Here is a 12,936-nt window from a genome sequence, read left to right as displayed (position 1 = left end):
ATCCTGTGAGGGCTAGGTTCCCTTGAAGGAAGGTAGTCAATGTATTCTCAGAAGGACAGAGTCCCAAGTCTATTACATCATGTCTCTATGAATAAAAGGAAAATTCTTTCTATGTTTTCTTATAAGGGAAATTTTCTATATGAGATGAAAGTGAAGCTGTAGTCACTCACTTTTTTTATAAATGGCAGGGATGTATACGTTTAGGACCTAATAACATAAGCATAGCTGACCCAGTCCCTCAAGGATTTAAACTGCCCTAATATAAGTGAATTGAGGAAAAGGGTGGGGGCTGCAGAGAGAAAAAGGTGCAGGGACAGAAGCACGTACGCAGCTGTGGGAGTAAAAATAATTGAGTGACTATCACACCCATGAAGAGAGCTATTCATGAGAACTGGATCATAACAACACAAACCAAGCCCAGACAACCTACTGGTGTCAAAAGACATGTAATGCTTACTTTTTAAGCAATGAAATAAACGTCTCTCATGTGAAGATGTGAACCTTCCCAAGCAATGTTCTTAGCCTCCTGACTTTGCAAAGTTAAGGAAAAAATGAGCCATAAATAATGTCTTCTGGGTTTGTATCATGCCACAACTGTATGGTAGATTGAAGATAAGTGACTACTGAGGTCTTATGTGAGTGGCTGTGGGGAACTGAGTGAAGCCATATCTGATCTTTCCCTTTGATAAAGTGGAGAGACCAAGCTCCAATGTGAAGTCAAACAACAGTATTCTTCACATGAATTTACAATCCCTTGTACTTTTAACTCCAATCTCTCTTAGGAAAGAGCCCCTCTGTGTGTGGAGGCTTTTAAACCCATGGTCTTGGTCTGTGCCTACATAAATTCACATGCTCCCAGCTGAATCAGTACAGAAATGCACCTTGTGACAAAACTGTACTGAACTGTGCTTGTGTTGAACCCTGTGGGTGGCTCAGCACCACACAGTTGCTCACCCACTCCCCTGTTTCTCAGGGGGATGAGGGAGAGAATAAAAAAACCCAACTAAGTAGAACTTCAGAGTTGAGATAAAACTATTTACTGAGATAGAGAAAACGAAAAGGATAATAATTATGACATATATATATATATATATATGCATACACACGTATTCATGGATATAACAAGTGGTGCACAAGGAATTGCTCACCGTCTCCAGCCGATGTCCACTTAGCCTTCTGAGCAGTGAAAGAGAATGAGTCGAATTCCCACCCCCTTCAAAACTCCTTCCACATGATGTCATATGATATGGAACATTTCTTTGGCCCACTTAAATCAGCTGTCCTCATTCTGTTCCCTCCCAGCTCCTTGGGCCCTTTGCTGAGAATGCCCTTTGCTCCATACAACACCACTATAAACATCAGTGTGTTATCAATGTTGTTTTCCTCCCAGAACCAAAACATAACATCATACCAGATTCTCTGAAGAAAACAATTCCATCCCAGCTGAAACTAAGACAAGAAGTCTTTGCCCACATTTGCTATGAATATACTAAAATTAGAAAGAATTTCTTTAATTAGAAAGACTTCTTTCTTTTTATAGGGTGGGGGGGTGAATCCAAAAAGAAGAAATAGAAAGAATGCACTGAATTTAGAAGTTATACTTAAATTTATTTATTTATTTATTTGGCAGGAGCTTTGGTTGGTAACAAGTATCTGCGTGTTGTACTAAAAACTTAAATCCCTGACCAAAAGCTTGCATATTATAAATTATATAATGATTTTTTTGTTAGTCCTGTTAAACACTTATGTAAATATATTACTAAATATGATTAATTACAGTTATTATTTACTTTTTTTGGCTCTTACAGTTTTTTGCTTCGCAGTAGATGTTCTGAATTCCTAACTTGATTTTAAGATGGTGAATATGTCTGGAAGTTGTCAGAAAATCAAAGAAACCACTAAAACTTATGCTGTTTCATGACAAGCCATTAAAACAAATAATATAAAAGAAAAATATAGGCAGATAGAAGGTCTGAAAAGGAAGCAAATATGCCAGTTACTTCTCAGCATGGCATGTCATATTTTTCTTCTTAAATGCAGTCAAGAAAAAGAAAGGAACATATTTAATTTTAATTAGCACGCGGAGTTACTCTTGTATTAATAATGAGCTTTAACTCATTAATCATTATCACCTCAGTCATGACGATATGTGGGAAGGCCAAAATCTGGACGGACTTTTAGAAAACGCTGCACAGCGGGTCGGTAAGGAGCCGGCAGCGTGCAGCTCCTGAGTCCCCGTACGGCGCTGCGTACCGCTCGCGGGACACGTGGATGCGTCCGCCGGGACCCCGCCGCACCCCGCGGCAGCTCCTCGCGCTTCCCAGACCCAGTCGGCCTCTCCTGACCCGGCCGCATCCCCGCCGCCACGTGTCGGTGCTGCCGCAGCAGGTGGCGGTGTTACGGCGCGGGGCGGCACCGGGGCTCCGCGGGCGGACGGCAGGCGGGGCTGCGCGTCCCCCGGTGCCGCACGGAGGGCCGCCCTCACCGCCCCGCGCAAGCAGAGGCGGTGAGGGCGGCCCTTCCTCTTACGGGCACACGGGCAAGCGCTGCGCGTTCTTTACGTCGTGCGGAGTCGTCTTAGATTGTAAACGGCACATAAATTGCGATAAACTAAAACCGAGGAAACGTTGCACGTTCCTAGCATTAATTCCAGCGTTATGAAACGAGCCATTATAAAAATACGAAAATTCCGAGCTATAAACCCTGAGGATGATTGCCAGGGTTTGAAAACACTTGCTAGACAGTAAGTTCTCAGAGAAAAAAAAAATGATGAACGTTTCTTGTTGCTAGAGATGTGTTGGTTACAGCTCAGGCTTCAGCTTGCTAATTTACAGTGTTTTCAGGTCTCCTGGGAACATATTTTTGGTGGTTTGATGCCTCTGCTCCTCTCACAGTGAAAATGGAGGCAAAAGTGCATCAATTTACACAACAAGGAATCAAAACTCATCAAATGATGCAATAAATATTGCTACCATCTGACAGGAATATTATCCCACGACCAGTGAGCACATTCTTACATTTCTCAGTGGATTAAAGCCCCAGAGACTAGAACTGGAAATGGAATATTTTTATTTGTGTAACTTTCCAGTAAAATAAATATGCATTGGATTATAAAGCATTGTGAAACACAAGATCTGAAAAGAATTTTGAATACTAGCATCTTATAGCATATACACTTTATATCCAAATATCTGAAATATTTTTTGATATCACAATGTTTGTGACACGTGTGAAATCCTAAGGAAGAGAAGAATCATCACAAAGTGATAATCTGATCATCTTGGAAACAATCAAGATACAAAATGGTTACATCTGTAAGTAAGAGTTAAAATTTTTACTTATGTATTCTCCCATTTACGTTAAGAACAGCAAAACAATTGAAAGCCTGAGATCCTAAACTGGAGCATCAGCCTTGGAATCAGAATATCCAAAATTATTTGTTATCCCTATTCTATTCTATTCTGTTCTGTTCTATTCCATCCCATCCCATCTCATTTCATCCCATTCCATTCATGCTATCTGCAACAAAATCTATGTTTTATATAATCTTATGGAAGTCCCTCCATGTCTCAGATTCAAGTTTTGAAATGGCCTCAAAAACTGGGTTCAGAAAAGTGCCAAGATGAACCCAAAACCTACTGTGACATTATCACAGCATGGTAAGAGAGCAGGAGAGATGCAGCCAAAACATTTCAAACTAAATTTTAAACAAGGGGTGTATCCTCCACTGACATATGTCTTGAAATATGCAATGTTGAGGCAGAAAAAAAATTGGACAAAGAGGAATCTCAGCTTATTGGATCAACACTTTTCCATTACCATTTCAGAAATTTCAGAAATAAGAAAAAACTTTTCAAACTCTTAAGAAACACATCATAGCCTCCCTGGACATCTAGCTCCTCTTAGTTCCACAACTTCACTTCGGCACAAGTACGGTACTGCCTGTGCTGCACAAGGAAAAATAAAAGAAATTGCACGACTCAGCTTTGTCAGTGCTGCATCACTTGAGAACTATTCCAGCAGGGAATTCTGGGGCTTCCACAGCAGGGTCGGCAGCCAGAATGAATCACCCACCGCAACTCCACAGAGCATCTGGCATTTCAGCTATGGGAGTGTGAGAAGACAGAAATGGATTCAAAGCTGAGGACGAAGCTTCCATTTTATAGCAGTTCAAGGGTGATGAGATGTTATTTTTTAAAAAAATTAATTATGCAGTAGAGACACAACTTGTAATAGCTCTGAAGAAATAGATCAGTGTAAACATTAATAGGAGTGTATCTAGATCTGAGTGTTCAGCATTTACAAGTTGTTTGTGATGAAGCTAAACATGATAAAATATGAATGAAGCTCAAATACATGAGCTAATTCAAAATGCCAGTGTGTTGTGGTCCTTTCGTGGGAAAGATGTCTTTTCTATGTGAAGAAAATCAAGAGAAATAGAATCATCATCACAGAATCATACAATCATTATCATAGAATTTGAGTTGGAAGGGACCTTTAAAGGTCATCTAGTTCAACCCCCCTGCAATGAATGGGGTCATCTACAGCTCCATCAGGTGCTCAGAACCCCTCCAGCCTGACTCTGAGCGTCTCCAAGGATGGGGCATCCACCAGCTCTCTGGGTGACGTACCAGTGCCTCAATACCCTTAGAGTAAAAAACTTCTCTTTTATATCCAATCGAAATCTCCCCCATTTAGTTTGAAACCATTTCCCCTTGTCCTATTAAAACAGACTCTGCTAAAAAAAGTTTGTATCCCTTGTTACAGTCCCCCTTTAGATACTGAAATGTTGCTCTCAGGTCTCCCTGGGGCTTTCTCTTCTCCAGGCTGAACGGCCTCAGCTTTCTCAGCCTGTTCTCATAGGGGAGGTATTCCAGCCCTTTGATCATTTTTTGTGGCCCTCCTCTGGGTGTGCTCAAACAGCTCCATGTCTCTCCTGTACTAAGGACTCCACATGTGGACTCAGTACTACAGGTGAGGTCTCAATCCTTTCATCCCCCACCTTGAACTGATAGTGGGCATTGTCACAACCCAGGTGCAAGACCTTGCACTTGGCTTTGTAGAACCTTCAAGATTCTCCTGGGCCTTCTGCTCGAGTCTTTCTAGGTCTCTCTGAATGGCATCCCACCACTCAGGCCTGTTGACCACATCATATAGTTTGGTGTCATTCACGCACTTGCTGAGGGTGGACTCAATCCCACTGTCAATGTCATTAGCGAAGATATTAAAGAGCATTGGTCCCAACACTGGCCCCTGAGGGACACTACCTATCACTAGTCTCCATGCACCCATTTAGCCATTGACCAGTATCCTCTGGGTATGATCTCATAACCTGTTTCTTGTCTATTGAACAATCCACTCAACTAATCCATATCTTTCCAATGTAAAGGCCTTACTGAAGTCCAGGTAGCCATCAGTGACTCTTCCCTAGTCCACTGATGTAGTTATTCCATCACAGAAGGCCACTAGGTTGATCAGGCAGAACTTGCTCTTGGTGAAGGCATGCTGGCTGTCTTCTATTACCTCCCTCTCTTCCATGTGCCTTATTAGAAGGATCTGCTTCATGATCTTCCCCAGCACAAAGATGAGGGTGACAGGTCAGTAGTTCCCTATACCAACTTTTTTGCCGTCTTAAAAATGGTTGCAATGTTGCCTTTTTTTCCAGTCACTGGGGACTTCACCTTACTTCACATGACTTTTCAAATGCCACTGAGTGTGGGTTGGCAACTATGTTTGCCAGTTACTTCAGGACACTGTGATGCATTTCACCAGGACCATTAGACTTACAAATGTCATTTTCCTCAGGAGGTCACAAACTGGATCTTCACTTATAGAGGAAGGGACGTTGCTTCCCCAGTTCCCACCCTCAGACCCAGTGGGGAAGCAGTTGGCAGTGAAGTCTGAGGCAAAAAAAAGTTATTGAGTATCTCAGCCTTCTCCTTATCCATTCTCAGCCACCTGCACTGATGGATGTCTGTTGAGGTACACAGCACATAGCTCAGGGTTGGGTTGTATGGTAAAGGATTGATTTTAATTAATTAAATGCATCTGGTTTTATTAAATTACGTAAGACATGAAAGGTGTCAAAGTTGATATATGAACAGGTCAAAGAGCCTCTGCTCTTTGGCTTAAACTGCTGTATTATGGAAATAATAAATGCAGTCTTATCACCTTCTCCTTCTTCATCTCTTACCTTACTGTAACTATTGAAGCCTTCAGCCAATTTAAATTGGAGGTGATATTGGAACAGAGATGGGCATGAATGGGATGGTCCTGAATGTTGTGTGAAAATCAATAGCTGCAAAAAATGAGAAAGCTGGTGCCTTGTATGAGAGGCCAGGAAGCTGAGGTCTGCCTGGGCCAAGTGGCCAGCACCTGAATTAAACCATTCAAGACTCCATGTACAGCCCTCTCCTTGACCAGGCTTAGAGCATGGGACACTGGAGATGTTGCTATGGTGACATGAGATGGTGTTTGAGACACCAGAAATAGTTATTAGATATTTCATGAGTTTCAGAACTTGAGTAAAATACAACTGTGTTTGGATTGGAAGGCTTGCATTTCATAGTTGGGAATAATTTTATTCCAAAAATAAGAACATCGAGGAATGTATCCTCTATCTTTTATTCAGAACTTGTTTAAGATATGCCTCAAGATGGTGCAATGTGTCCCTTATGTCTGTAGAAATAAGATGTCTTCTATCTATCTCTAATAAACTTCAATTTTTTTTTGAACAGGAGAAAAAATGTTTTAAATATTTAAAATCAATAGTTTGGATTAAATAAGACCAGCTACTGCTGGCTGGTCAAGCTGGTAAAAAGTTACCCACACGAGTTCTTATCATGCTGCACCCAAAACAAGCTAGACTTGGTGTCTTCCTCAACCATTTGTGCAGAGTGCAAAAGAATTGCAAACAGTGCCATGAAACTGAGAAAACTGAAAGGGAATGTCATCATGAAAGATCCAAAGCTGGTCAAGAGTGGGTAGAGGCACAATTATTCTCTTTCTTGCACCTGTGCTGCGCAGTGGAGACAGAATTTCTAGAGAGACTCTGGAGTAGTTAGGAATGTCACAGAATGGAAGTTTCTCATAAATAATGGATGAATGGAAGTTGGATTCTTACCTACTTCCACCTAGGATAAACATTTGCCCAAAAGACAGTTAATTTTTACCATCATTGGGTAGGCGATTTAAATAAAAACTCCATGTATTAAATAGGTGTTTGGAACTGAACCAATCAGAGGTGATTTACAGGTTTTATGAAGACAGCTGAGAGAAAACTATTGCTGGTACAATGCAATCATCTTTATTAGCTAACTATCTTAGGGTGAAATAAACCAGAATGTAGGAGATGCTCAAAATATGTAGTGCTTGTAAGATGACTGGTTCTCTCAGATCTGTATAAATAAGAAGAAAAAGTCATAGGCGGCAATCAATGAAACTGAACTGGTACGTTTAGCTGCAAACACAGACATGATTTTGTGAGCAGCTCAGCTGCATCTTCTGTTGACATCCATTGCTAGTAATGGGAGCACTGCCTGATGCACATGGAGCTTCACAGGAGGGGAAGCCTGAACACAGAAGTATGCTAAAAACTGATGTGTTAGTGCCAGTTAAACACTTCTGTTAGACAACCTTAGAATAGTGTGTCTTGCATATGCCACAAAATCAAAAGGAGCTGCCTGCAGCTATCAGGAGCAGCTCAGCTGGAAGATCAAAGACAGAAGTATGGCACATTCTGTGGCATTTTGGTGTGATGTTGCTACACCAGGTGGGCTACTGGAAAAATACAGAATGGGAGCCACCCAATTGAAATAAATATTTAAGAATTTGTTGAAAGGGTTAATAGCCTTCAAGTCAAAAGGATTGATTTAATTGAGGAAAACAATCAAGTGCTTTTCATCTTGGCGGCCCATTGACAAAGGCCGTTTATTTAGCCTTTGTGCTTAGGAGTGTGGCCTATGGCAACCCGGATTGAGGAGCCTTTCATTTGTGTTGCAAAGCAGTCAGGGCCATACCATGGGGCTGAGGGTGGCATTATGACAAGGAGGTCTTGCAAGTATTTGGAACAGTGTGTGTTGGGGGTGAGGGGAATAGCATAAAGGTTACTGGTGATGGCTTAAATATGTCTGCATTTCTGGAGTCCTCACCCATCATTAGTGCATATAAACTGTATCTTCTCGTTGTTGCACGTATGTGCAGATTAGGATGCAGTACCTGTCTTCTCTGCATCCCCAGATGATGTGCTGACATTGTCTCTGTTTATTTTAGCACCTTTATGTGAATCGTGCTGGGCACATTCCTAGCAAATTATTTCTGTGCCTTGTATTGCCTACAGCCTGACAATACAAGGCAGACAAAGAACAGAAGAGAGTGAATGTTTGACACAGTTTGCAAACTGGGGAAGTAAGGCACAGGGTAATTGAGCGACTCGCTCACCCTCTCACACACATTCTGTAGGAGATCTGGTGACAGACAAAGATCTCCCAAGACTCTAGCTGGTATCTTGACCAGAAAAAAAATTGGTTGTTCAAATACTCCTGACTATGTCAAAGTAAAAATGATTGCAGCAGAAACATGCCTGTCTCTTTCGGCCTAAACTAGTGCAAAGACCCAAATTGGTGCATAGTACAGCAGTTCACCTAGTTCCTGGAGTGAGGAGGATTAAATATACTTCACTTTTATTCTGCATTGCGTTTGACTTTTTCTGCCTTAGGGTAGAACTCCTAATGTCTAAACTAATCTGGAAATCTTAAATGGGATTTCTTACCCAACACCCCTACTCTGGATAACAGTTGATTGAGTTTAACCAAGCTGCCCTTGAACTCCTCTGACACAGCAGCACATACAGAGCTTCTCTGGCCCATGCAGCACCATCCCAGCTGTGTTTTTATCATATTTCAATCTGTCTAAACCAGACCAGTAAGACTGTTACTATAATAAGGGGGAAAAAATGTAGTATGTAATGTTCCATTAGCATCCAGTGAAATCTGATAAGGATGAAACCATGGATTACTCTTTTCCCTAACGTTGACAAAGCCACAGCACACTTCCATTGGTGTGCTCTGTGGGAAGGCAGTTTTTAAAGCAAAATGCTCTTCTGGTTGCTCTACTTGTGTCCGGCGAGCACTCAGCACACAATTCAGTGTTTACCTTCCTTCTTAATCCTACACTTTGTGCAGCATGTAAACGACAGAAGCAGTTTTAACCTTTTGAATATTTGGTTATGAAGACAAGAGTTAGTACTGGCAGATGGCATAAAGCAGTTTAAATTTAAGGCTAGGAATGTAGAATAAGCAGCTAAAGGCAAACAATACTGAGAGTATAAACAGTTAAGAAATTTGTCATTTGTTTTAAAGTCCCCACTGCAATGCCATCCTGTCTGTATCACAGCCTGCGCTCCTGTTTCTAAGTTGACTGAATAGACAATACATCATAAAGGTACAAGCAGAGAATGTTCTCAATGAAGCTAAATTAAGATTGTTCACCTAAGAATTCTTTACTTATCCCTCCTTAATGCAGTAAACATTTTCGATACCATATTAAAAATGAAATAAAATAACTGTGATGGAATCTCATTTAAATAATTTCAATGAAATAATTATGTTTTCCAATCTCATTTTAATAAAAACTGAGCATCGTTTGCAAATTCTCATTAGCTGTCAGTGGGATCACTGCACTGTAAAAGTTTGCAATAATTAAGTTGCAGGCTTACATTTTAAATTAACTGTGATAAATATTAAACTATCCATTTTTAACTGCCTTGATATCAGCTTTGCTAAAGAATGCTGACCAGATATTCCAACAGTGGTAGATCGGTGATAAGAAAATATCCTGGTTGAAATAAGATGGAACCAAACTGGCCTCACACTTACATTAGCAGATCGTGTTTGGGGATGAGATTAAGCTTTAGAGCAAAAGGCTCTGTTTGGGAAAATTCTAAGTCCCTGCAGGGAGCGACTGGGAAGGAGCCTGGAGATCAGCTTTAGCTGTTACAGTTGTAATCAAATACTCTCTCAGCCAGATTTCTTCTTTCATCACTTCCAGGAGCTGTTGTGGCAGAGCATTGCTGCTCCTCTCCCTGGCAGATCTCCTCAGTAACTCGTCAGAGCTAAGCTGGAGGCGGCTGCAGTTTGAAGTGCTGGAATGGTACAGGCTGCCTTTCCCCCCTCCTCATTTCTTAGAGATTTTTTCTTCTGGATGCTTCTCTCCCCATTCGTGATGGCAAAACAGCCTGTGACAACTACAGTCGTTGTTTATATGAAGGTGGATTCTAGGAAAACACCCTTCTAGCTGTCTATAGTACAACATGTATTTTTCTTTCACAGTTCTTCCTTAGTCTTTCCTTTTCCTCAAGAAAATCCCCACAGGTCTATCCACCAATTCCTGGTCTTTATTTCTTCTTCTTGCTGTTTGTCCTGTTTTTCTCAGAAAGAAACAAAGTGTACTAGCACCGTAACCTGTCAGCTAAGAGGCCAGCGCTGCATTCTTGGTAGTTCAACCAAGAATTCCAGACCACAACTTGGCTGTTCCTGAAGCAATCTATAACAATATCATCACGTAGCTGGGCTGCAGCAGCATATTTCCCCACAAAGTAGTGAAACTTCATTTCTACCGTTCTCTGACCATACCCTATCCTGCAGCCACTTTACCTGGCATTCTTCAGATAGAACTGCAGCTTTTACGTTTTTTCCACTGCGTAAATGACAGTACAGCCAACAGAAGGCAGCTGATTTTGGCCATGGCCATTTTGGCTTTTCCAGGCACACTTCCTTAACCCTTTCAACAACATGATATTTCTCTTTTGCTCAGCTTTTCCCAGTTTTAACCTCTGTTGCTCCCATGTGATGGACACTGAATTATTGACATTCATGACCTTTTTTGCACTCACCCATTTTCTCATAGTTGTTCCAGCCATGCCTAAACCTAAAACAAACAGGCAAACAAAAAAACAAACCCAAATCCTCCCATACAGCTTTCCTGGAGAAAAAGCCATCTCAGAAAGATGGAAGTAGTCTTCTAATTTGTGTGGCCCATAAACGATATACAAATTCTTCTCTGGTAAACACTGTAAAGACATCTTAACAGCTGGCCAGGTGAGCTGTAATGTCATTTGTGTAATTGTCCTCCGCTCAGCCAGGCTTCAGATGAGTTGCTGCACTTCCCTCCCATTGTTCAGCTCCTCCAGGGATTCATGGCTACAGGAAGGCCACCTTTGCTATTGCACTGGCATGTCTGCAAATCCTTAAGTTTTTAAATCCTTATTTCTGCTGCTGGCACATTCAGCTTGGTTAACACTTGTACACTCAGCAGTTGTGAAGGACCCTTGCATACATGTTGTTAATAAGTGGTGCAGTAAGACAAACCCAAGTGATTAATGTGACAAAGAAGTGGCATCTGCTTAATATTCTGAGGATCAGTTTATCTTTGGGTAGAAAAGATACGGTTATCAAAACTAAACCTGCTGGGTTAAGTGTTTTTATTATAAACACCGACAGATGAGGGGGTGTTGCTGGTCCCTACTTCTGATGTTTGGGAAATTCTCCTTCAGAGGGAAAACAGCCAACCGTGCCTGATATTGCCTGCAAGAGGAACTCTTCCTGCTCAAGGCTGAGGCGCACCCGGCACAGCTGGCACAAGTACAAATGCAAGGATGCACTAAGGACCAGACGGACAATTCGGTCCGGTTTTGCGGCTGCCGTTCTGTTTTTTGCGCTGCTGTTTCTTCTGCTCCTAACAGCCCGGCAGACCCTTCGCCGCCAGCCAAACATTGTCCGAAACGGTCCCCCAGCCCTCCCGAAAACCCGCATCCCGCATCACCGCTCCGCTTCGAGCCGCACAAAGGCGGTAACAAAGCCCAACCCGGCTAATTAGGTCAGAGCCGCGCCGGCTGCGGGCGCGATCACCGCAGCCCTCCCTCTGCCGAAGCTCCAAGCCCCCGCTCCGCTCCCCGCGTTCCGGCCCCGCGCTGTCCCCGCGGCTGCCCCGCCGCCGGCCGGGGCCCGGGGCTCACCCGGCGGGCGCGGAGCGGGGCTAAGCGCCGCCCCTCGCCCCCTCCCTCCCGCCTCCCGCTCGCCGCCAGCCCGGCCCCGCCGCCTGGTACTGCCGCCGCCGCCCCGAGCGCTCCCCGCTCCGCAGCCGGCCCGCCGCTGCTCGGCCCGGCCGGGCGGGGACTTGGCAGCAACTCGCGGAGGAAGAGAGAGAGAGAGAGAGAAAGAGAGACCTAGAACGCCTGCCCCCGCTGCCCGCTCCGCTGTGGCTTCGGGGCGGAGGAGGAAGGTCCGCGCTCGGCCGAGGAGCAGCAGCCGCCGCCAGCGAGGAGGAGAAACGGAGAGGCGGCCGGAACCCCCTAAAGTGCCCCCCCAACCCTGCACTGCAGGCTACATTTCCAGCTTCATGGGCAAAGTGTGGAAACAGCAGATGTACCCCCAGTACACCACCTACTACTACCCCCAGTATCTGCAGGCTAAGGTATGGCACGGTCGGACGGGGTCCGGGGCGCGGACACGGCTCGAGGGGGGGGGGGAGAGGGGGGGGACGGGCGGGCGGGATCGTCCGGGGGTCGGAGACAGGAAAGAGCCGGCAGCCCCTTCCTGCCGGCTCCTCGCCGCCTGTCCTCCGGACCCTCCTCGTCCTCCCGGCGCTCCCTTCCCCCGCACGCCCTCGGCGAAGCGGAGCTCCGCGGGCCCCGCCGCCGTCTCGCTTTGCGCGGGGAACGACCCAGAGTTCGGGCGGCGGCCCCGAACCGCTGCTGTTCGCCGCGCTTTGGGCCGCAGAAGGGACGCGCTGCCGTGCGGGGGCCGGCGGGGCACGGCAGCGGTGCGCCGGTGGTGGCCGTCATTCCGCCTCGATGGGGACACCGCCGCCTGGCCGAGCGCCAGCGGGTCCGCATTGTCTGAGGAGTTGGACCTTTGTGAGCAGCTGCCTCGCAGTTCC

At 44.5% G+C, this 12,936-nt stretch overlaps 1 protein-coding gene and 1 long non-coding RNA gene across 5 annotated transcripts in view; one reads left to right on the top strand and one right to left on the bottom strand.

The window, feature by feature from the left end:
- Window positions 1–1,438, bottom strand: part of LOC149917236 (uncharacterized) — a 64,465-nt gene extending 63,027 nt beyond the window's left edge. The window contains exon 1 of the long non-coding RNA XR_016468013.1: window positions 1,149–1,438. This is a non-coding gene — a long non-coding RNA (uncharacterized LOC149917236). The remainder of the gene's footprint in view (window positions 1–1,148) is intronic.
- RBMS1 (RNA binding motif single stranded interacting protein 1) overlaps window positions 1–12,936 on the top strand; it is a 345,593-nt gene that overhangs the window by 195,274 nt on the left and 137,383 nt on the right. Inside the window, exon 1 of one of the 4 annotated variants that reach the window (XM_031599563.2) lies at window positions 12,088–12,471. The exons of 2 other annotated variants lie outside the window; for them this stretch is intronic. In XM_031599563.2, the coding sequence (XP_031455423.1) occupies window positions 12,397–12,471 (75 nt within the window). In that variant the 5' untranslated portion in view covers window positions 12,088–12,396. Of the gene's footprint in view, window positions 1–12,087; window positions 12,472–12,936 lie in introns of those variants that run through there. One more of the 4 variants, XM_031599564.2, reaches the window with a different exon arrangement.

The sequence above is a fragment of the Phasianus colchicus genome, chromosome 7, assembly GCF_987193195.1.
Source record: "Phasianus colchicus chromosome 7, bPhaCol1.hap1.1, whole genome shotgun sequence".
Lineage (NCBI taxonomy): Eukaryota > Metazoa > Chordata > Aves > Galliformes > Phasianidae > Phasianus > Phasianus colchicus.
The sequence above is the reverse complement of the archived record's forward strand: the minus strand, read 5'-3'. Positions and strand labels throughout refer to the sequence as shown.